Source organism: Amblyomma americanum, chromosome 3 (assembly GCF_052857255.1).
Source record: "Amblyomma americanum isolate KBUSLIRL-KWMA chromosome 3, ASM5285725v1, whole genome shotgun sequence".
Taxonomy (NCBI): domain Eukaryota; kingdom Metazoa; phylum Arthropoda; class Arachnida; order Ixodida; family Ixodidae; genus Amblyomma; species Amblyomma americanum.
The window spans coordinates 120,868,412-120,893,694 of record NC_135499.1 but is presented as its reverse complement, the minus strand read 5'-3'; the positions used below and the strand labels follow the sequence as shown (position 1 = coordinate 120,893,694).

The following is a 25,283-nucleotide window of genomic DNA, read 5'->3' as shown; positions in this document are numbered from 1 at the left end:
TGTTTTCTCTGATTTGTTGTATGGATCGCTTTGAGGCGCAAAATAATATTAACATGAACCTTAGCCAAGTTCTACACAATAGTTTGGGTTTGGTCTGCAAGCACCTGTGCAAGTCTTATAAAAGGATATTCGCCCTTTTTAGCAGCAAACAACAGAAACGATGATCCACGAGCCTAAAATATAAAAATTCAGGGGGCACTTTGTTGACCAAAAGCGTGGTGAGGCGAAAGCCTCTAGCGCGGTGTTGATGCTTGTGTCACTGATGTGTGGTTAAGATGTTAATTAAGCACACAATTGTTTGTGAATCTTAAATGCTGGAGACACTGGAGGGCATTTGGAAGGAATCTGTCTGATTCGACGCCTTTCTGCAAACGCTATCCAGCGTCCAGACAAGGAGAACTACATATGCACTGTCAGAAAGTAGCGTAGTCGTTAGCACGCTCGGCTGCGGAACGGAGGGATGGTGGTTCGAATCCCATCGTGCACAGGGGTTTTTTTCTTATCGATTTGAAGAGCGTAATGAACGGACGGACGCGAGCATGAGCCATTAAGGCATTCGCCTAAATACTAAGCATATAAGGCCGCCGTGTAACCTTCCTACTAAAAGCGGTGGAAAAAACTTAGTTCACCGTGGTTACTTACAGCTACTTCGATCGCTGCGAACCGTTGCAGACGATGGCTGGGCACGCATCTTAAACTGGAGCCGGGTGCGCAGAATGTGGTAAAGTCTTGATGTGCGCATGGTACATTAGCGAGCATGGTTCACCATGTCTAGTTCATTTGTGTACGGTAATCAACCTATTTCCATGTCTTTTCGAAGTACAGGTGCCCGAAAAGTGAAATGGAGCGTGCGCCTTTTAAACATTGCGCAGCATCGTCTGCGCCGCGGATAAGGAGATCATAAGTAGAGCATTACACCGCCATAAACGCCACGTACGCCGTCACTATATTCATGCGCGTAAACAACTAAAGAACACTGCGATGAAAGTTTTTCTGCGCTAGCGTGCTCCGTTTCACATATGGGGTACCTGTACTTTCGGCTTCAATACCCAGAAAGAGGATGTGGCGTGAGGTGGTTTGGTACCCTGAGGCGTACCAGCAATGAGATATGGACAATAGCTAGCTTGTCGTTCATAATGACTGCGGCTGCTTCGGCAGGCTAACGGTGACTAGGAGAGAATTGAAACAATGAAGTAATGATTCTGTCAACGGCTCCGGTACACAGGTTTCTTAACTATTTGAGAGATGCATTTAGTGACGCGTGGAAAAATGGAATCACGTCGACGCTGGTCGTGACCCTCACTAAGTTGAAAAAGACACTTTACAGTTGTCTTTACACTTGCAGATCGTAAAGAGTTTTCTACAGCTTGGGCACTGACGTACAGTTATAGCGAAACTGATTGTGCGTCGCTATACAAACATGACTCTTTGCGCTTGTTTCCCTTTGTTGACGTTGTCAACTCATTTTTGTTTGTAGCAGCCTCACGTATGGGCTAATCAAATGCCAGCTAACTCTTCTCAATTTGATGTCTTATTAAAGTAAATATTCAAAGCACTTTTTTGAGTTTGGGGTGGTTCTATTGGTGCACTTCGTGTTGGCTTAGTGTCTGTTTTAAGGGCGCAATGCTTCCTTTCCGACCGATTTTTTTTTGTGCCCAATAGGAATTGAAGAACTTCAGCAGTAATTATTTGCTCTTGTTTACTAAGTTCCTTCAAATAGCAACCATGCCTCCACAGATATATCATCTATAACATATATAACACTTTTTAGGCAATTGTTTTGGTGCCATTCTGTAATGAGGCCTGAACGGTTTTTTATACATATGCTTTTTTTTCCTTACCCATCTCTTATTTTTGCATTTTAACAGCATATTTTTCTGCTTTTGTGTTCCATTTTATTATTTAAACGACTCCCTTCTAGAATGCTTCTGATACTGATGGCATCGAAAATTAAAAGCACTCTGCTTTTGAGAAATGAAAACATATTTCGTTCTTGATATAAGTGACCAAGCTGCATTGTTTGTCTTTCTTTAGTGTTATGGAACCCTTAAGGCTTCCCTACTAAACGCTCGTCAAACATGAGGACCGAGGTTTCCTGAGCTTATATAAATTTATAGCTTGAGTGGAGGCGTAAGGTGTACACAAAACAACTGAGAAAGAAAACACTAAGTCTGGTTACTTTGGCAAAGACGGTACTTGAAAACTAGCAATATCACTGGGGTGTGCTTTGCTAATATTTTTAGCCCATTCGTCTTGTATTAATTTTTTTTCCACAGTAGGCAAAATATTTCATTCTTCAGGTGTGCCAAGAATTGCTCAGATACACTGTTTTTATTTGCAAATATGAAGCAAAAAACAGTTTGAATAGAAAAGCAACGCCAGCGGGAATTCATTGTATTTTGTTGAATTAGGCACGCACCTGAAAAAGAAAAACATACATCTTAGATGATGCACTCACAGTGTAGAATCGGATTTCATTTGAAGAACAAGGACTTCGCAGTGAATAAATATGACTTACTGCTTTCTTGAGGGCTTGATCAAGGTCGTTTATGAGGTCGTCGCAGTTTTCGATGCCAACGGAGAGCCTTATCAAATTGTCCGTGATACCCAGTAGCTTTCGCTGCTCCTCTGGCACATTTGAGGAAGCCAGAAGTGCACTAAAAAAAAAACGTGTTTTCATACAGTGGCCCAATTGTTTAGCACGGATTTTAGGCTGCTTCCATACACATTGGGATTAAAAAATACCTGGAGTTATCCAGAAAATTTACGCGTTTGTTGAATTTTGCGTCCGATGACTGGCAACGCAGACTCGTTTAAAAGCCCATATGTAGTGAATGGAACAGTTCGTTCTAAAGACTTCGTTACTGCTGTCTTCAAAGAGAACAATGATCTTATTGGTGCCCAGTGTAGGCTGGTAGTTGAACTTTTATACTGAATTCAGAAATGTTGCATTTACCAATTCTAGACGTTCGTTAATATGTGCTGCCTACAGCGGTGGTCAGTACTGGCGAGCTCAGAAGTGTTCAATACTCACATCACGTGCTCCTGCTGTGAACCCTTCAGGTTTTCTGCGCTCTCTTCAAAAACATAGCAAAAGCAATTCAACAGTGGCAAACCTTGTTAACTCTCCAAACAGCTTGAAGCTCACAACCTTTTCCTGTGCCCAGCAAAGTCTTCTGACGTCAAAATTTGGTTCCGTCTTTAATTACGGCTGGCGTAGGCTGCATACGTGTCCGACGCTTCTGAAGTGAGGGGATCAATATCTATGTCAACAAGGGGGCCGATAGACGTCAAGTAGTGCCTGGTGTTCTTAGGAGTAGAAGCTAACAGTGATCGAAGTGTTAGCGCTGTAAATGTTCACTCGTTGCTGGAAGAAACGAAAACGCACCTTGACAATTTTACATGCGTGAAATAGAGATATTGAAGCAATAAAATAAAATGAAAGATCTTGTGTCATTGCATATCAAACTAAGAGAGGAGCTTCCATGCCTTTCGGTTCGACTGAACCTGAGAATCGCGCGTTGAGCAGAACACTGCTGGCAAACACTCACGGCACTTGAGCAATGCTCTCCGTGGAACCGAGGCTCGCGGCCAGGGCGACAATTTTGAGGCTCTTGAGGAAAAGGGAGGACTCCTTGAGACCGCCATTTATACGGAACGCCACCATGCCGCTGAAGCCGGAGCATTGACGCTTGGCCACCTCATGCTGCGGGTGGCTCGGCAGACCTGCGCGTTATAATGGTAATGTAACATAGCGTCACACCGACAGCTTTTGCGCACATGAGCTTTCCTTGCTTACTCAACAACACTTTTGCTCCTCCAATGTGCTGTGACGGTACGTGATGGTTTTAGTTTTTTGTCGTTGCTCGCTCCATTCTAGTGAGTCGAAAAAAAATTGAGCTTTCGTAAGTGTTACGTTCTTTTTTTCGCTTCCAGCTTTAAATTCGTTTTTAGACAAGCCAATTCTTCATTTTGCAAGTAAGATACCGTGTGCAATTGTGTGGTCTAAGGTTACACAGAAAACATTGTTGTACGATATCCGCCTGTTGGCTTTTCAAAACCCAGTTTCTTAATTTTGAGCCGTAGCCGGCGCTGTGCTGACTAGTTGGGCCGAGCAGCCAATACTTATCGACAATGGCTACTTGGTTCTCAGTAATAAGCGACTGCCTACATCCAGAACATTTCTGGAATGAGCAAGCGCCTGCAAAGAGGGGACCTGGCATTCATGCAGCCCTCTTACCTGGATGGAATACTCTCTCGACCAGAGGGTGGGCCTCAAGGAATTCCGCCACTTTGAGGCCGTTCTCCATGTGGCGGTCCATACGAACATGCAGGGTCTTGAGGCCGCGCATCACAAGGAAACAGTCGAAGGGCGACGGAACGGCTCCAACAGCTGCATTTCAATCGCGCAGAGATTTTTTGGTGACTGCGTTTCGCTTCTTTTCCCTCATGCCGCTCATTTTTCACCTGTTCATATTACTTACCCAGGAAAGAGCCTGCGCTCATGAACTGTCTTTCAAAATGCATCCGATTTTTAGCTGATCCAGCGTGTGCATACTTTTTAGTAGAACCCGTTGAAAAAGAATCTTGATTTCTTAATGCTAACATATTTCATTATTTTCTGCTTGCGTTTGAACAGAAGGCTGATTTCCGCATAATATACCAGATTCAAAGCTTCGGAAATGAAGCTACTTTTGCTGCGTGCAAAAACAAAACCTGAACTCTTGTATTAGCATTTTTCATCATCCTTTATTAGCACTACAACGATCTAGAACTGGCGCCGGATTTGAACCAAAGTTCAGTTCAAATAATGATGCCGTTTCTCTATAAATTGTATGCAGCGATGCAACATCAGTAACATTATGGGTTGCTATACTTTGCCAGGATAAAAATCTCACCTTCTTGAAGGAAATGCAATCTGTTGGAAATTTCATTGTCGTTTGTGCCTATAGCACCCATGACCACGTCTGAGTGTCCTGAAATTTCAAAAGAAAAATCGCTGCACTCTCTATCAATAATAAATTGGATACAGCAAGCAGTGAATGCAGTTGTTAGTAGGTGTAAAGACACGCCTACCAGCGACCCTAGGCGTCGCGTGATCAATTTTGGTTGATTTGTTGCAGTATCACAGACGTTAAAAAGTCGCAAACAGCCATCATGAGTACAAGAAAAATGTAGGACAGATTACTCTCTCGTGTAAGGCTGATGACACTGCGATTCTCTTTGAGTTTGGTTCGACTAAGTTAACCGTGATTATACTCGTCATTTCTATCTTTTGTCGTTTAGAGTACCCCCCCACCCACACACACACACGACATTGCTCGTTAACGCGAGCTCGTAACTCGGGATCTTCTGCAACTCGATGACGTTTCGACGCCGTTTCACTTGCGCGATATTTGGGACGGGACTGAAGTCGTCGCATCCGTTCTCGAGTAGCGGCGCGCCGACTTTCGCGCCGGGCTTCCTCTTCTTCGGGAGCTGACGGGCCCGGATTGTTCGTCGACACATATGGTTGCACGCACGCTTGGCTAAGTAACACGGGCTCGGAACACGAATCTTCTTCAACGTAGCGTAGTGGGCGAAATGATTACGCATACTGGATGAGAGGAACAGCACAAAAAACAAACTAAGAGGTAAAGAAAGAGAGAGGAAGACGTTGCCTCTCTCTTGTCTTCTCTTGTCTTTAGCTTTTTGCGCTGACCCTCTCTTACAGTGAATACGCCATCTATACTTCATTGTATACATGTATGAAAAAAAAAACTCCAGTGTCAGGGTGCGCAGCTGGAGTTATCATAGTCGAAAACAAAAATGTCACTGAGCTCTTCAGCGCACCCAATTCTCAGCATATGAAACGGTTCTTACCATTCATATACTTTGTCAGAGAGTAAACAGAAACATCAGCTCCAAGCAGGAGAGGTTTCTGCGAGAAGGGGAAATGAAATAAAAGATACATTCATTTTTACTTTTTGCGAAGTAGGAAGACGCAGAAGCCTACGCGACGTCTATATTAGAGCTACGTCGGAGAAGCACACCTACCTGAAAATAGGGAGACATGAAAGTGTTGTCCACAACAACAATTGCGATGCATTTCCTCCGCACCTCCTCGCAGACCGCTTTGATGTCGACCACTTTCAAAGCCGGGTTGCTCGGAGTTTCCAACCATACGAGCTTGGCGAGAAGACGGAAAGAAGCAAGAGAAAGAGACAAGAAAAGGGAGAAAGGGAGATCAGCCGTCTGCAATGTTCGGTGGGTTGCTCTACATATTTAAAGTAAAAAAGAGTAATGAAGAGGATGAAAAAGCAGAGAGCAAAATAAACGATGAGCTCGTCGTGGTCATGGTCGTTTATCGCTTGTTAGCAGACAATTTAGCCTTAATTCCTTAAATGGCGGTGGCACTCAAATTTTGTGTCTTCGAATACAACAGTTGTCTTCGCTTCCTTCCGATGGCGCCGAAATCCAGGCTGTTGACTTTCTTCAGTAAACAGGAGCCAACCAGTTTAATGATGATTTGAAAGTGACTTTTTGAGGAAGAAGCATCGACGGTGGCCAAGTAGGTGCTCAGTTTCTCTTTCCCAGAAATAGGAGTAGCATGATGGAAAGCAAATCATCCGAATTAGACAAAGAAGAGGTTACTGAACGCCATTTCCAACATGAGGCGACCAAAGATAGTTGCTTCTGATCAGTGCAGGCAAAACTGAGACCTACCACTTCACTCGCCGTCGTTCTTTTCGTTTCGTTATCGTTTTTAAGATAGGCTCGCATAGAAAAATGATTACTCGTACATTATATTCAGGGTGGTCAGTTGTGATAACTTCAAACGCTATAACATCGAAGATTTTCATAAATATTTATAAACGCTGTAATATTCATTGCATTGATAGGAATTATTCACATAGATTTTTCACGCTCTTTGAAACCATACAGCTTCGTCATTTTATTTGGTAAAACCTTGCGCGCATGCGTCGAAGCTCTCTTTGCAACAATAAGCAGATTAAGATATTTTTATGTGAAAATATATACCAGTATATTTTGCTTTGCTTTCATCAGGACAGCGTTGCTGCTTTTCAGAACAGTTGAAAAGAAGAAGCATTGCTGAACCGAATGTAAGTGAGTGCTGAGCACCGGGAAGGGGCCATTCGGGTGAAAATTAATGATGTGATAGCAGAGAGCAATGTAATCCTACAAAAGTCCTGCGCGAAACTTGCACCTCACGATAATTTGAGTGTACAATTGTATACGCTGGTTTATAATGCCTCGTTCCAACCTTCACGGTAAAATCGGCATGTTGGCGGTAGCCAGTTTTGCGGCCTCTACAACCGTGCCGAACAAAAACCGACATTTGTTAGCTCAAGCTAAACAATTGTCTGATGTATATAACTTGATGCTTACTTTCGTGCTAGGCTTTAGTGCAGTCTCAACTTGCTTGAGATCCGTAGCGTCGACAAACGTCACATCATATCCCCGAGGCATGAGCCACTTCCTAAACAACGTGTCAGTGCCTGAAAGATGGATTGGTACTTAACGCATGCCAATAAAGCCATCATGTTTGTCCTTGGCGCAAGACGTGGCAAAAAGCTCAGGAATGAAAAATATTAATTGGTTAAGTTTATTACCTCCGTACATGGCGTCGCAGGTGACCACGTGGTCGCCCGTATTTACCAGATGCGTCACATTGTGTATAGCCGCTATGCCTGAAGCGTACGTCAGGGCTGTGAGAAAGAAGGTGTTGGGGAGAAAAGAATGCATTCTGATGTCAGCAATATTCCTTATAGAAAATGGACCAGTCCTACTGACGTACATTTTGTTAAATGGCCACCTATGTCGTTATAAAGCAAGTTTACTCTGCTAGAAATGCACAAGATGACCTTCTGATCCACAGCGCATTCGCCGATTATTTCTGGCCATGAGGGGTGTTCTTTTATGAACAGCGGGGGCAGAAATAGCGCTCAGTTGTGAAGGACATGTTTGCCGGGCGTTCATGTGGCTTACGACACACTACTTATCTATCGTTCCTTCGGCTGCTGTGGTTGTCTAAAGCATGCCCTATCGTAAGGTGGTCTTATCCACGTGTACGTACAAACAACTTCGTCTGAATGCTTAGTATGGGTTCCCAGTTGATGTGCAACCAAGAATCGCAGCACGCTTACTGGCACGGTACGGCAGCAGCTGCGCATGCACGGAACCGGCTTTGAGGTTTGAGCGCTTGAAGGTTGGCGCTGTTATCGTATTTCGAACCACTCGTGCTTCTGGCTCTGTGATCGTGACTTTATGTCGTGAAGCTGGGCCGCATGCCAACTCCAGGAGAAAAAAGAAATTCTGCAAATGAGGACATTTATTGCTTCCAAGCAACCTGGTGTTTCGGTAAGACATTCAGTAATTCTCAAAAATGGGTTTTTTGAGCTACAAATATGGCTTTTTCAGCATTTTATTACCAGTCTTGGTGGACTCCAGAAAACCAGTGAATCGTTTAGTAGACTGGCTAACTAATTTTAATAATTGGTTTTTTAACTATTGAGTTAGGCGCCTAGTTAATAATAATAATAATAATAATTGGTTTTTGGGAGAAAGGAAATGGCGCAGTATCTGTCTCATATATCGTTGGACACCTGAACCGCGCCGTAAGGGAAGGGATAAAGGAGGGAGTGAAAGAAGAAAGGAAGACGAGGTGCCGTAGTGGAGGGCTCCGGAATAATTTCGACCACCTGGGGATCATTAACTTGCACTGACATCGCACAGCACACGGGCGCCTTAGCGTTTTTCCTCCATAAAAACGCAGCCGCCGCGGTCGGGTTCAATTAGAGATTTCTAGCCGCCCGTTAGTAACAGTCATATCAGTTTTCAGAATTTTTGAGCATGCGATTACCCTTGGCACTGCGGCTAGACAAAATGTGGCTACGTCGTGAAAGAATACATGCGCTTTCGAAAAGCACGCAGGCAAAGCAACCGCACAATATCACGTAACTAGGAAAAAAGCCAGATTTTGTCCAGCCACAGCTCCAAGGGTAATCGCGTGTTCTAAATTCTGAATACTGATATGGTTGTTACTTCCGAGTGGCTAGAAATCTCTATTTGCCACTTCGCGCCTAAATCTAATAGTTATAGAGTTAGTTAATAAAAATTAGCTAACAAGCTTATTACTTAAAACGACTCACCGCTTTTCTGGTGGCGCCAACACTGGTAATATTATGCTGAAAAAGACATATTTTACCACAAAAAGAACCTATTTTTCAGAATATTGAGTCTTCCCTGAAACACATGGTACAATGACAGCAGTCGATATGATGCGCCAGTAAGAATTCAAAAGAAATGAGGTACCAGGAAATAAGCTGCCTATTGTCACTTGCATCTGTCACCGCATATCCTGTGCGATTGCCCTGACCAAACACTCTAATTCGTAGCTTGCTTACTAGATGTGTACCTCATGTATTCAAGAGTTCTCCCGTCACAATATTTGTTGCCTCAGTCTGCCAGCTTCAGACGTAGAGCTGTGTGGATACGTTCTACATATCAGAAAATGAGCCCCTGCTGCTACAAAACCTTGATTTTTGGCTAAGGAGCCAGTTTGTAAGATACTTCTGCGGGAAGACGAGTGGCGGAGGTGAACTGCAAGAAGGAGGAGGAAAAATTAATTATTTAAGGTCAGCACTAAGGCCTAGTGAAGAAGAGCGATTGCACCGCTTAGGCCTGCTGATAATAGAGACTTATAAAATACGATGAACACATCCGGTCAGGGCATAGGGGAATAGTGGGGCGCCAGTGCGTATGAGCAGCACAATGACCGGAGCGGCGTTATTGTCCTGCTTCTGCGCCCTGGCGATCGCTATAACCGTATTGCCCTAACCTATAGGGTCCCCCTATACGAAAAGTCTCTAAGCCCAAGTTAAGCAAACCACACCTAGAAAAAGACGGGGGTAAGGGAAATAAGGAGAAGTAATGAAAGTGTTACGTGAGTACAGAATGCGTACAGAGCATTAGTGGGGTGAGGAGAATGTGGAGGCGCACAGTGAATCCATTTTTTTCTATGTTCAGCGCTTCAAAATGAGAAATACATGTCTGCACTAATACAATGCCACACGCAAAAAAAGACACACGGGGACAAATTCACAAGCTATTGTTGATAAGCATTCTAAACGAATGTTTGTAACTTGCCTTTGTGTCGGTTTTTTTTCTGTGCAGCGCAGTAATACTGTAGTGATGCATCATCAACTAGCCTGCACTTTAACCCTAGTGGCACTCGCGAAAGCATATGCCGCCCGCTTCTCGACACACATGGTGTGCGCGACTGTAGGGCTTAAGGACATCTAGCCGCAGTCAGTTCCTACTACGACTATTCTTTGCGGCGGACGTACTCTCAGAGCGAACCGACCAGAATGCGGTCATTTTTCAGAAGAGTCCTCTCCTCAGTTTGAGTAGGTGCTAATCGTCATGGGGCGCCTATTGAAGTTTGAAATGCCATTCGCCTAGGGGTGTTCGCCCTCCGTGCGGCACCTAAGTACACTACTGAGCGGGCCTTCTTTTTTTTTTTAACTTGAAGCCAGGCCCGCTGACTGTGACATAATAGAATAGACACCGGCCGGGTCCTACAGAAGGCCACTCTGCAGAGGCCCGGTCCGGTTCGGCGGTTAGCTCAGGAAGCTGGGTAATGATACAGAGGTAATTAGTTGGTCAGTATGTAGCATCCTCTATTCTGTAATGTTCAGAATAAACTGAGTTCACATGCGTGTGCGAGATCTTTGCAGCCGGCATTACGACCTTATTCGAGCGGCTTGTATAGCTGCGCATTTATTTAAAATTACGACTTCTATTGTCCGCATAAATAAGCGAACAAGCACTTCGCAGTTTAAGTAACGCTGTTGTATAAAAAAAGCCGGAAAGACGGTACGGTGTGTGGTAGGCGGTGTTTAACGGTCATAAGCTTCACGTAACCCATGAGGCACTCCGTTGAGGAGAGCGCTGGAATAATTCCAACTGCCAGCTATCCTTTAATGCTCTCTGGCACCCCGACGTTGACAGATGGGGAGTAATGCGTGGGAGGCTACATGTCTTCAGCGCCCTCTGTAAACTGAACAAAGATGCGCGACAAGGTATGAACGAGTGATATTGGATCAGGCTGCTTTTAGCTACAACTTTCTAAAAGATCTTGAGATGGGTACCATACCGCACTAATCCTTTGACAGCACAACACTGAAGCTGGTCCTGTCGTGATTGTTTCTCCTTCGTCCCCGTATTTCGCGCCGTTTTCTTTGTGAATCATGAATCAGCTAGCCCAAGCAAGAGTTCTCACTGAAGCTTAGCCCAGATGAAATATTCGTACTTTCGTGCTGGCCAAGTCCCTTGATATGCTGAAGTGCACCCACGTAATGTCTGTGGCCTTAGCTAATGTTGCACGTACCGTACTTGGCGTGCTCCAGGCTGGCCAGACATTCTTCAAGGCATTTGCGTGTCGGGTTGCCACACCTTGAGTAGAAGAATTGCTGAAATGTGAAATGGCTGTATATTTACGATGGAACCTCTCAGATTAACCTGTAGATTTCGCATTTTTCAAGACCCTCCTCCTTGCGTCTGCTTTGTCCTGCGGGATGTTGTTGACAGAACGGATTTCATTAGTAACTACTAATGCCAGGCCCTCCCGCGGTTCTTAATGGTGTCGGACCTGCACGAGAGATTGTTACTTTGCCGAAGCCCTTCGCCTTTTGCGTTTTCTTAGCACTCCCTTTTCTCCATCACCTTTGTATCCTCTTTCGTGTCGTCGGCGTCGTCAGCAAAAAACGCCAGGCTGAAAATTGAATGCTACTTCGAGTAGAAAAATACCCAACATCATAGAAATCTTATATCTTACTAATCATAAACCAGTCGTAATATAATTTTTTTAGAAAATATAAAGAAATAAAAATAAAGATAAAAGAAATCAAGAAAAATAAAATAAAAAATAAAAATATACAAGAAATAAACAGATATATAAAAGATATATAACAAACCGAAAAAGTTCGCTTAGAGAATATAGAATGAAAAATCAAATAGAAAATGAAAAAATATATGAAGGGTAAATTTCCTTTCAAACCATGCATACAGCATATAGCTCATTACTATTTTTCGTTAAGAAAAAAACACAAAAGCGTCAAAACCACATGATGGTTGATAAGGCGCGCGTGAACAATGCGAACACCATCCGAGACGTTCCGGTAAATATTAGGCTAGAAACTGAATGCAAACAGCTTATCTCCTTTTAAATCAGGCATACAGCATATAGCTCGAGTACATTTCACTTGTACCTGGTTTCACTCTTTGTAGAGCCACGCGTGTGAATTTTCAAGTGACGTCGCAATGGGTAATTGGGTGTCGTTTCACGGCTTCGCTGTCCAACCACCCTCACGGCGTGGATTGGAGCCACAATTTTTTTTATGAACTTTAGGAAACAGCGGACTTCTATTCCATACATACGCTCTCATCTTAATGGCGTAGAACACACGAGTCAATAAAATTTCGCTCACTAGAGGCTCAGCTGGCGCTAGTTGCTTGAAAGTGCAGGCCAAAAAGATGGGCGGCACAACGGCTTGGCAGTTCCATTGTTCCGGCTCCTGACCAGCGTGGATGGCGTTGGTGTCAAAGTGCAGCTCGGCATAGTCGAGCCGGCAATCGTCCAGGCCCTCGATGGTGTCTTTGCTGCTGTCTTCGGTAGCCATTGCGTAATAAGTGCTGGACACGATTACCGTTCTCACCGATGACTCCTTGTTGTCTGTGCCCTCTAACCTCAAGCGTCTCCAGGCTGTGTGCTGTCACGAAAACTATGGAGCTTAGACTATATTATCTGGAAACGCCCATGTGATGGAATAGCAGAAAAGCAAAATGAAGATAAAGTCCGCGTTTGGAGTGCGGGGGAAGAGGCGCTGTTGTCAGATGAGATAAGGGCATTGAGTTGGATGTGGACAATTGCTAAGCGCACTCACCCTTGAACTTGCCTCTCAAACCTCTGACTACTGTCATTTAAGCTTTAGCTGTCGTGTCATCTGCATGCCACCTGTGCATTTCCTCGTCATTTCTTTCCTTCCCGCACTGTTTTTTTTCTTTCTAGTAGATTACGACAGCTATAATCGGCAGACTTAATTTTTCGTCTAGAAAAATTCATCTGGAGAAGATCTAAAAAAACTAAATTTTAATAACTAGTTCACTTATCGCTTTTGCAAATTCCTTGGCTCGCGCATGTCTGTATCAGATCCGTTTTGTATAGCGTTGCTGTTGCTGCGTTTATGACAGTAACGGATATCGACGACGACATTTAGGTTTTGAAGCGCAGAGGCCTTTTCTAACAATTATAAAAAGTTTTCGGCGAAGTGCAGCTGAGATATCTCTCATGGAATATATATGCATTGCATGACTCTTTTTGATGCCTTTGATAAAACGTGTGCGACATAACTGCGGCTTTGTATGCACCACAAAGACTACGCAATTGTTCCGCCCTCGTCATTTTCTTTACGCCATATGCTAGCAGTAAAAGGTTATGAATAAAGGAAGCAACATTATCACACATTCTTCCGGATCAGAAGCAAGCAAAATAATTACAAATCCATGCTTCGCACGATTATTGTTTCACATGCAGAGTTAGTTGCCTTTAGTGATCCCTCATCGTTCTTCCCTGCCAGAGCAAGGGTCATGTGCAACACACCGCGACGGGCCGAAAAAGGCGGTGGTACCAGCAGTGCGGCACGCCGGGACAAGGCTTTGTGTTCAGCAGGATACGTTGTTAAGAAAGTTATTTCATGGCCATGGAAAGATAGGTCGCGCAAAAAAAGACAATCAGAAGTGAAGACAAGACGGGACGAGCGCACACTTACGACTGAGGTTTATTTGAAGAACAAGTAAGATTAGAGTTCTGACAGCTCAGGCTCAGAGCGGCATCAAAAGAAGATATAACAAAAAGGGGAAGTCACGACGTCATGACTTCGAAGAAACGCACTCACTAGGCTTTGTGTGACCATGGGTACGCCGTGAAGGCAAAAGAGAGCAGCTGTAACGGGGGATGCGCGTTGGACGGCAACCATCACCGTAGCGGGGACTAGAGCCGCGCTGCCTGGAAGACCGCAGGACGATGGAAGCGAGGATTTAAAGATGGCTGATGTCTTGGCACAGTTCTGCAGGTTCTTGACGAAACGTCACCGAAGATATTGAAACACGCGCCGTCGGAGTGGCCGGGGGTGGGTAGCGAGCAAATGACATAGTTATCCAACTCAGGTGTTGCTTGTTACCTTGTCTATTACCATGTACGCGTGTTCAGCCAAGGTCGGAAGAGGCGTTTCATGGGCCGTCGCCAGTGGCATGGGCAACAAAGGCGGATATCGCTGCAAGTAGAGCTCCCTTAAAAGCTGGGTGTCAAAGGTTGCACTGCAGTCGCTGAGCAGGGCCTGCAGCATGTGGAGAAGTTTCGTCCGAAGCCGGTCACGAAGGTTTTGTGGGGGAAGGAGCCGCTGTAGCCTTTCGGGTCCAGGTAGCTAGGTGTTCTCAAAAATGGCTGTTTTGAGTTTTAGTGCGAAAGCACTAAACACGGTTCCAACCTAGGATCTTTTGTGAAGCATCGGAGTAACTCGGTTGAGCTCGGATCATTTCGGAGGAGCCTCGCGCAAGCTGCAGCCAATGGGAGGAAGGTAGGGTAGGTTAGGAGGAACGTTACGCCAGCTGTAGCCAATGAGAGGGTGACCTTGGCAAGACCTAGCATAGCAACAGCCCATACAAAAAGAAAAGTATTGCCTTGACTGGGTTTCGTATCCTCGGCTGTGCGAACGGTCAGCTTCACTGGCCACTTTGCGAGAGCACTACTCTGTGGCCGCAGCAATCACGCCTCGTGTTAAACTGCAACACGCTCTCGTGCTGTGCAGTGCTCATCGACATTGTCATCAACTTCCATATGTGGTGCGAACAGATCAGATCAACTTAACCTCGATCAGAGCTTATCCTGAGTCTAATATCTTCGCCAGACGTGCCGGCGACGCAGCAAAGCAAAACCATGAGCAAACCATTCTAAACGCATGCTTTCGCACGTCTACATGGTTTAACTACGCGAAAACTCTACCACATTTCTCATGCGGACATATTGCTCGGTGAACTGTCAGAATGTTTATGACATCGAGAACGAGCTCGGTGCGCCGCGGAGCCTGAAAGTGACCTAACCGGGCTACCTGGGAGGTATTTTTCACCAGGTGGAAATTGCCTTCGGATTTAAAAAAAAAAGACGTCACGATGTCGCGCCCAGAAAGGTGTTGAACATTTGGAACGGGCGTTAACGACGGGGGCATGAGGGGTGAGTAGTCTACACCTACCACGATGCCGTGAACGTGCTGGCGAGAGAAGTGGAGTGCAGCTATGCGTCGCCTACTGTGTGGGCAACTCCTTACTCCTTTGCTTGTGCTCGAACACCATTGTGAACGAAGGCTAAATCCCCATTAACAATTGACGCGGCAAGAATTCTTCCGGTTTTCGTGTGTCGATGAAAAGGATGGTTTTTAATTGTGAGAAGATGATGATGGCTTCTGGGCATTAAGCAGTAATGCATAAGTCGGTTAGCTTTGTCAAATTTAAAGGGACACTGAGGACAACGCAATCACTCATTTTTGTTAGTAAAATCCGATAGTTGGGCCTTTTGTGGCTTTGTTGCCGCTTGCCCGGCAGCGAAAGGTGCATTTATTGCTAAGAGATTTGGATTCGAAGCTGAAAGACTTTTTCTCGCCGCTAAAATTCATACTCGGGACTCTTTGAAGACGAAATAGGACAAGAGTGACGTAAAGCGGCGGAAACGGAAATGATGACTTCGTGATGCCTAGCAGCAGCCGAGATGAAAACTACAGCCGGCCGAACATAGGAGGCCTCTATCAGCCGTCGTCGCTTCGTTTACGTTTGCACAGACGTTACGATGGATCCCGTTCCCGACTATGACAACGAAATTCTCGCAAATAACTGCGGTGTGGCGTGCATTCAGCGACCTCAAGCGCACACAGCGTGCGATGGTTTTGAGGGCTGAAGCGGCAGGTCTGGCAAGGAACTCCGAGCGCTGATGAGTCGGCAGTGTCGCTGTCACCGCTGAGCCACCGTCACGACTGATGTGTAGCGACTGGTAAGCGCAGTCATATTTCAGTCCTGTAATAATAGCCCTTGAAGGGCAGATTATGCAGCCCAGCGTCTTGCTACGTTGCCGAAGCAAACACGTCGAACGGCGCGTTTGCTATCGTGGAGGCGCCTTGAACTTCTGCTGTACACAGCCCTATTAAGGAGCATTAGTAAGGAGGTCCGGCATTGTGTACTAACAACGCGGCGCCTACCCGCTCTGGTGTTAGAATTTCTTTTGATGGCGCTTTTATTTGTGCGAAAAATATAGTGCATCACGGACGATTCTAGCGTCCTTTTGGCACCACCGATGCAAAACTGTGATGAAAAAAAAAAATGTGAACAGTATAGCGCCTGCTCTCTGCTATGTTCGAGATTCTTTCCATTGCCCCAGTACATATTTTTCATGTCTATAGTTTGTTAGACATATTCATTATCTGCCTAGTTTGCCTGCGTAATATCTGCGTGTTTTTTTTCTCAGTATCTTTGAAACACAGAGAAGTGCTGCTGCACTGTACACAGAGGGACTGGGGCCTTTGCAATGCGTTCTATGAGTCTAGTGGCTGCCTCTCGAATGCCAAGGAACCAAACAAAATCAAATCATATCAAAACTCGGCGGCTCTGCCGCTAACGCGATCGCAAGCCCAAACAGTAAGGTAAATCAAAGGGACGATCTCTGCTCCGACAAGCAACGCGAAGGTAATCGGGCCTCGACTCTACAGGAATGACAGGGCCACCGCTGTTGCAGCCACTTACACCAGGTACCTTATTACAAGGTACCCGCCGAGCCTTATAGGTGCGCCGTGGGCCCCAAATTACTTAAGCATTTTTCTACACGCTCATTTACGCTCATCGACCTTCAGTGTTTAGTTACGGCGGGAGTAAACGCTGTGTAGTGGATTAATAAATGTGCGGCCTTGATAAGTACTTAAGTACTCGCAGGTGGTTTCATATATATCATATATGCACTTCAGATTTTCCACTACAGCTTATAGGTTTGGTTTAGCCAGCTAACTTTCCATTCTACCGAGAAATCTCCAGTGTCAGCCGTAAGACCCTGACCCATAATTAATTAATTTATTGGAACGTTATTAAGTTGAATTTTGTGGGTAATTCAATTTATTTTCCACCCGCCATGGCGGGCAGGTGGCATATTTCTGTATGTCCCTCTCTCCACTTTAAGGGGAGAGGAAGGAGAGGGCAAGTGGGAGATCGGAGAGAGGGTAGGAGGAGGCGCTTAGCCTAAGTGCTTGGGAGTCTATGGCGAGAGGAGAGCAATGCACAACTGCAAGGTGGCTGTCACGAAAAGAAACCCAGAGGTTGGCTACCGTGGCCGGAGAAGCCCATGAAGAGGGCGGAGGAATGCGCAACCTGAGGGTGGCTCCACGGTAGACTGCTTTCTATATGGTTAAACTAAACCCCTGACAACTTTCTCTTATTTTGGGACTCACCGAGTGGATAAGCTTTCTCTGTTGGCTTCTTTATTCCGCGTGATATACCGGTAAACGCAGCCAAAAGTTCAAACTCATATGAGGCCCAAAGCAAGTATATGTTTCAATAGACAGAAAAGCATTAACTCGTCAGAAGCTCTACGGGTGTGAAATGGCAATAACCTAATCAGGGGTAGTTTATTTGACACCCGCGGTACCCTTTTCAGTGCATTCCAAAATTTATATTTCTCCCTTGGACCTCCGGTATGATTCGATGATAGACTTGTCCCAGGGCATCATGGATGCAGGATCAGTGACGAATTCTTGCACTTTGAGTAAGGCTCGCTCAACGTACTTCCTCGACGCAACTTTAAGCCTTTCAGTTTCCTCCTCGCTGAAAAGCCGGTTCGTGTATCTGCCAAACACCTCGGCTAAGGCCCCGATAATGGGAGTAAGTACGTAGGCGTCCATCCGTATGGGAACGGTGAAGTTGAGCTGGTAGTCTTGAATCTTGAGCGTCTTGTCACTCCTGAAAGAAATGCCAGAATCATCATGCACAATACTCAGTCATGAGAGTTTACGAGCTTTCATTTTATGGGACATCTTAAGTTCGAAGAAAAATAACAAACTGTATGCCACAGAAATTATTTTTGTATCCAATAAGGAACATATATCCCGCAGTTCTTCCGCGACTACGCTTCAAGAGATCTGGATATCTTTAATGTCACCGTAGTTACAAGCTAAATGCAATACTGACAACATTCGCGGCTCTCACCAGTGCGTACCGTATACATATCACATGACTAAAGATTCAGTGCGCTTTTCAGAGATAGCGCTCTCTGCTTTGAAACGTCTACCCATTCCATTTTGCTCATCAAAGAAGGAGGACACTGGTAGGCATGCGAGCACCTGTGGAACAGGGCAACCTGATAAGGCGGAAATGAATGGCCAGTAGCATGGCGCTTTGGATAAAACAATCACGCTCTAAACAAGTAAAGGGGTCGTATTTTGCTTTCTTGAGCAGCATCTCACACCCATTGGCTGCTTGTGTAAATTACACCTGTTCGTTTTCATATCACCGTATCACTCAAGTGTATTCATTAGGGCACATACATTAACACACAAGTAACTTCGTAATACCTAAATTGAACACTTCCACAGCATCGTCTGTATGGTTGAGATTTAACTAAATGAGAAAATGGGGCATCATCTGTATCCGTGATCTTAATTTAAAACCACATGTTTCAGAACTGGTTCGGTGATCGATTCGGGGATGACAGCAGACAGCTCGAAGTGCAGCTCGAAATTCTTGTAGAAGCACCGCAGACTGGGCGAGTTGGTGCTCCATGACATCAGTTATTTTCAACAGCGCTAAACAGCAGGGCCAGACATTGGAAGAGTCAAATACACATAGCTCTGAACTTACAGCTAGTTTATTAGAAGATAGGAAGTCAATTTGCACATGCAAACATGGGCGCACATGCGCGCTGTGATACATTGATGCTCAGATTACAGAAAGCCAAAACACGGTCATTTCTTTCGCACACAACACTAGAGACGTTTTGCTAACACATCCAAAACGCATGCTTTAGCACAACGTCTCTACTTTTGTCTGCAAAAGAAATTACCTTACTACACAAAGCGTAGCATGGAAGGCGGGTACAACACGTGTGGATGTGCGCCAATGTTTGTATGCGCAAATGGACTTTCTATCTTCTAATAAACAAAATGTTAGTTCAGCGTTATGTTTGTCTCTTCCAATGTCTGGTCCTGTTGTCTAGCTCTGTTGAAAATAAATCTTGCCATGGAATTCCTGACAGAGGTTGCAATAAATTGGGGGTGGATGGTGGGAAGGTAAAAGGGGCGAGGTCGCCTGTGCTGAGAAATGATGGAGGGGGCAAAGAGGAGCAACATTGTGGCCACTTTTATCCGGACTAGCAAAAAAAGACGTCCTCAGACTTTCGCCACCCCCTCCCTCACCTCAGGCTATCCCTCAGCTGGTGTCTCTTACCCTTTTCCCTCGCTAATACCTCCTTTTCTTTACCTTCCTTTCATAAGCAATTAATGTTGCACCTGTAGAATGGAACTGAGCCGGTTTTGAAACGCGTGCTTTTCATATTAAATCTTAGTTGGAGAAAACGCCCTCTTTCTGCCTGTAACTTTAACTTATTCCGACTAGCCCGCTGCGAAGGATTACAGAAAGAAGTTGCACACCCTCACAAAGTTTTAGCAAAAGCCCGTGTTGTATGTGTTGTATATTTAAATGCAACATGTTAAGTGCTCCTCTCAGCGTCGCAGCTCGCTTGTTGGTGCGGCAGATCAGCGCATAATGTCGCAGTTAATCGTCCCTATTCTCTAATTACTTTTTAGGATGCAGTATTTGCTTGATTCAGTCAGAAAGAATTAAAAATCGGCATCCCCTGCAGCGAGAAAGCGCACAATCAAGCATCATACACAGCAGTGGGTATAATCCATCTGTCTTTCTTTGTGTAAGCGCCCCCTCTAAAGAGAAAACGGAGGTTAACATCTTCGGCGGTAGCTTGCTTTAGGGCAGATGCACCACAACAATCATTCCGTATATGCTGCTTGTTTGATTTTGTGTCGCAGCAGACGTTGCAGATTTTCTATTAATTATTACGTAATCAGAAAAAGAGAGATGTTATTAGAGGAAAGTGACCATTAAATGCCACATGAAGTGTTAATTTAGCGCAAAAATAAGCAAACAGTGCAGCCGAGGGAAGCAGTTCACATATTGCATTTAGCGATATAAAACTTGTTATTATTAAAAATTCGGATGCGTACGCATTCAAAATTCTGTCATTTCGTGTGAAACGAACTAGCTACTCACTCGTGAACTTCCAGTGTGAAGTCAGCTTCGTAGACCCAGACGTCGATTCGGACTGTGAACACGAATGTGCTGGCGTACACCCTGAACCTGACGTTTTCAAAGGTAAGGGCGACGCGCGCCTCTATGCCGCACTCTTCGACGGAGACATAGTTGTCCCCGCCTCTTCGCACAAAAGCTAGTCCATCCACCGTGACGTTGTAGATGCGGTAAGTAAACAGTCCCCAGGTGGTGTCCTCGATGTCGGTGAAGACAACGGGATCCAGACGCGAGGTGAGGACAATGCGTTTGATGCTGTAGGCAAACAAGCCCCACCATGTAGGGTCAGCCCATGGAACAGGTGGGAAATATTCAGGCCCCAAACCTTCCTGGTGGATTTGGTCTCCGATGAGGTTGACAAGCAGAGATGGTTCGTACTGAGGATCTTCCCGCGGGTGCTTCTCAGCTGAAAATACAAGATCAGGTGGTTTCGAAGTATCAAGCATTGTGTAGTTGCGCTGCAGTCCAGAGAGGTGGTCAGTATATGCGGATTTATAGAGGGAAAGAGAAAAAAGGGAGATATGTTGCAAAGAAAACATAGACGGAGAGAGTAAACAGCAAAGTAAGGTGATTGTAAAAGTACGCTTTCGAAGTCGATAGCCCCATCGTGTTGAATCACTGTAAAGTTAGTCCTGCTCTTCAAGGACAAGTTAAGTGTTTTGAATCGTTGTAAAGGCTGAATTAAAAGCTGAAATAACTGGCAACCATACTTAGACATAACGACTAATATTGTTAACACGTAGTCCTGGTGGTGGTAATGACTGTGAACTGACATGTAGCTCCTGCTTTAAATAATCAGGGGCAGCTTGGCTGGTAATAATTAAAACTGATTCTCTTTGGCTTTGACAATTCTGAAGAATATGAAGTATTATTAAAAAAGTACTGTAAAATAGCGCTGTGTAGAATGCATTAATTTTCCATACCGCTGCAGGAAATGCGTCATTAAAATAAGGATGTTTAGGTCTGTGCAAGAGATTTTTCTGTTACACCATGCAGCATTACTGGCATTGATGGAGGCCTGAAAATGAATGTTTCGATGAGTGCCCTTGCCGGACGGTGAGGAATACAGAGCGCACAAAGCGAATGCTTGATTTGAAGTGTACGCCGAGAGAGTTAAGTTACTTCACCAAAGCGCCACGGCCGAATATATTTTAAAGTAGAAAGTTAATTTACTTATCTGACATCAAAATGTGTCAACTCATTATGCAGCGTATTGTGGAAAGAATAACGCATGACGTTGTAGTTGCCACGCACCTTTTAAATCCGCTGCCAGAGGCATGGTGCTGCCATCTATCTAGCGTATGCCCAATGGTAACCCTAGAAGTTCCACCACTACAAAAATGATGTCACGGAATGCCTCCTGCAAAAGACACTTAATTTTCACAGGCTTTCACGCGAGTACATTAGTGCAAACTTTAGTGTGCAAATTCCAGACCTCACATAGATAACAATGTACCCCGTTCATTTATTTAAAGCCTGCACTCTATACATTGGGCTAATGCACCGAAATTGAGAATTTTTTTAATGTACGGGCACAAATATGCACATCACGGAGATCGCCTGTCCCATTATGCTTGCTCATTGAGTCTTTTTTTTTAATTTAACAATGACGAAAATACTCCACCCGTATGTAGGAGATAACCTTGAATGATTAAAGCGGCTTCTAAGGGCAATATCCAGAAATTAACTTCAATTTCAATTCAATTCTTTATTTACCAGAATACTGGACGGTCTCCAGGGCTAAAAGTTTGCTGCCTACAACTCGACTGGGGCCCTGCAACCGTTTCTGAAGCTGCTGCAGAAGTTCATTTCTGCAGCAGCTGCACCTTGAACTTGGCGAATGTACCAGTAAGTTTTTTTCTTCGGTGCATGGTCGTTTTTGCACTTCGCCTGCATTCGGTATGTTCTCAGAACAGCGTGGAATAAAACTATGATAGCGTGTTTTGCAGCCCTGCGCTATAAAACGCTCTTGTACAATTATACCACCACAACCACCCTGCGCTATTAACTCGAAACTACAGGAGAGAATTTCTATTGTATGTAAATTGTGCTACAGAACAATGGCGTCTTCAAGAACAACCCGCTGAGCAAGAATTGAGGCGTGGAGTGGGTTTTTTTACGGGCACTGCCATTTTTTCCGCCATTTCAGCGCAACACCTAGTGAGAAGCACAAATTTCTGGGCACTTTTGAAGAGATACAATTTTGTAAGTTGCCTAGAGACCACTCTTGCGAACTCGCGTAAGCGTGCCTTCGCCATTAGTGTAGCTAAGTGAGCGCCCAAAAGCAGGAGATTCTTTGATAATTACAATGCTAGTGATGGTAACCATCCTGCAGGAAGGGAGTACTACGTCCTGCCAAAAGGTTCATTTTACGCATGATATTCCTCCTAGGATGACAGCTGATGGTGCCGTAGCTGCTAAAGTAGTTCCTCTGCAGAGGAGGGATTTCGACGAGGAGACCTGTGTCGTATTGGAGGAAATTTGTGTAGCAGTGAAGACTGAGGTAGCCGAGGGTTGCTCGCATGATTACTGCCGCTGTAGCGTATGCACTTCAGCGTTGAGCACCACTTGTGCTATGCCAAGTGGCAAACGGAAGAAAAAAAGATCCAATTGCTGGTCAGTCTAAAATGAAGCAATATCTCCGACCTTTCCCGTATTGAGACCGTTCACTCAAAGGAAATATCAATTTTTAATGTTTGAAACAGAAGGCATACGGCGGTAATAGAGTTGTGCGGCAGGCTTGGAAAAACCCCGATTTAGAAAGTCTGACTTCAATTCAAGCCCCAAAGACGTGAAAGAAAAAATGAATTCTGAGAGTGTTTAGATGCTGATGACGCCGCTATCAGCATGCGCAAAAATCTGTTAACGCCTTTAGTACAGGCCGCTAAATATATATTTTTTTAAAACCTTATGTAGCGCGAATCACTTGGGCTATAATCTCTGGCTGAAAGAGAATTGTTAGTTTTTGTGTTCTCGAGGTTTTATGTCAGTCAAACAAGTGTAGTGTCGTTTGAAATATCAAAATTCAAATAGCTATTCTTCAGCTGTTCCTGCTATCACTATCCTTCATGAGAACCTTAAAACATGGGAAGAAATTTATAATACATGGTGTACGTGATCGCCCAATGACAAGGCGATGGAGAATGATATGCCCAATGATTTAAAGCTATTAAAAACCTCAGTTGGCGTCATATTGCACATAAACCTGAAAGTACAATGGCAACCTGGACATTGTTGTGAAGGAAAATCAAAATATTTCTTAATTTCCAAAAAGATTGCGATAACGTAACTCTGGTTGGACAATTTTACCAAGTTTATTTGGCAGCCACGAGACTTTCGTGGTGACACCTACAAGCAATACCAGTGAGATTGCACCTTATATATAAGCAATTTTATATCGCATGTACAGTTCGTAATGATAAACATTGTGCACAATGTTACAAAAACATTTGATAGCTTTTTTCTAGCACTATTGATTATAGTGCTTTAGTAGCACTTATTCCTTATTTGAGCACTTATTTCATTTTATGGCAATAACTTCAGTGCATATAAGAGAAGAACAAAGCAAAGAAGGCAAGAAAGCAAATCTACGAATGGTGCTCTCTTTTCGGTCTTCTTTTTGGTGTTTATTGAGTCCGCTCAGTAATTTTAACAACGCATCGACAGTGCCATATAATGATGATTTTTCTTTCATGCATATTGGCTCTAGCGTGTTGGTCTTTTCAGATTGAATGAGAGGTTTAGAACAATGGTATTTCCCTTGGAACGGATAAAGAAGCAACAGAAATAAAAGACATACTAACCTCCAATTGCAGTACCATTAATGGCGTAAAGTTCCAGCATGCCAACAAATTGGTGTGCAAAGTTGTGCACTATTGGACCAAGTGCTTTGCCAACCTTTTCTTTTAACGAACGTTCCGCAAACCACGCCGCTGCGCTGAAAAAGATATTCTTGCTCCCCAGCTGTGAGATGTCGACCTCAGGTTGGCCATTCTCGAAGCCGAATGCTTGAAGAGACAGCTTATTTGGAGCAGGCCTGCGCGTAAGAAGAAACGAGTGTCTACGTTGCGCACAAAAAGGAACACTTATGCCATTGAGGACAATAAATTGTTTAGGTACGAATAAAATTCAGGGTAACAGAATTATGTTATACAATATGTTAGAACATCCATATTTTTCAGCTGGTTAAGTTTTTTCAATCAGGGCACGTTCTAGTTTTGTTAATAGAAACAGTATACAAGTTGGCGTTCGTATATGACGGTGCTAAATGATCCCGGCAGGGCACAGGATAGGCCCTACACTGCCTATGAATTTTCAGGACTTGTTGAGACACATTTTTTTCAGCAAGTACTGCACAATAATATTTCTAACTGATTTTATTTTTTTTTGTCGTTTTCTGCTGTTACACTGGAAGGAGAATTTCCTTTCTGTAGCAAATATTTGGAGGTAAATCATTTTTTGTCCGAAATCATTATTGTTGATTTGGTTTTTCCAAAAAAGCTGCCTTCGAAAGAGCACACTGTGTAGTGGTGCACCATTCTAGTTCAGTACTTTCTAATTTGTGTGCAGGTCAAAGGGAAGAAAAAATGTCACCAATCTTTTTTGGTTTTCCTAATAGTGGGCGAAATTTATCAGAAAAATTATATTAAGAGATATCGGAGGTTAAAGGAATGACCCAGGTATGTTTATTTCATTGCATAAATAACATTCACTTAAACGTCTTTATAGTAGCCACTTGCGATGTAGTGTTCAGTACTAATGTTATGGTCTCTAGCTTTAATTTCGCTTTTACGGTATTTTTTGCCATTTGATTTCAACACCTTATAATAAATTACTTTGCAAGACTTTCCATTTCCCTCAACCAAATCAGCAAATAG

The 25,283-nt window shown here is 44.2% G+C and overlaps 3 protein-coding genes across 3 annotated transcripts in view; 1 reads left to right on the top strand and 2 right to left on the bottom strand.

Moving 5' to 3' along the window:
* The window catches only part of LOC144123271 (uncharacterized), an 80,754-nt gene that overhangs the window by 51,482 nt on the left and 3,989 nt on the right, over window positions 1-25,283 (top strand). The window lies entirely within an intron of this gene.
* LOC144124851 (cystathionine gamma-lyase-like) lies at window positions 2,291-12,700 on the bottom strand. The gene is made up of 11 exons (XM_077657761.1): window positions 12,492-12,700; window positions 11,393-11,474; window positions 7,614-7,709; window positions 7,390-7,499; window positions 6,037-6,168; window positions 5,863-5,920; window positions 4,899-4,976; window positions 4,241-4,393; window positions 3,552-3,726; window positions 2,519-2,657; window positions 2,291-2,419 (listed from the first exon to the last, which is right to left on the bottom strand). The coding sequence occupies exons 1-11, from the start codon at window positions 12,681-12,683 to the stop codon at window positions 2,408-2,410; spliced, it is 1,227 nt and encodes a 408-aa protein (XP_077513887.1). The 5' UTR covers window positions 12,684-12,700; the 3' UTR covers window positions 2,291-2,407.
* On the bottom strand, window positions 17,227-24,440 carry LOC144123270 (uncharacterized). The gene is made up of 3 exons (XM_077656124.1): window positions 24,210-24,440; window positions 20,371-20,812; window positions 17,227-18,051 (listed from the first exon to the last, which is right to left on the bottom strand). Exons 1-3 carry the CDS (start codon window positions 24,247-24,249, stop codon window positions 17,763-17,765), a joined length of 771 nt encoding a protein of 256 aa, XP_077512250.1. The 5' UTR covers window positions 24,250-24,440; the 3' UTR covers window positions 17,227-17,762.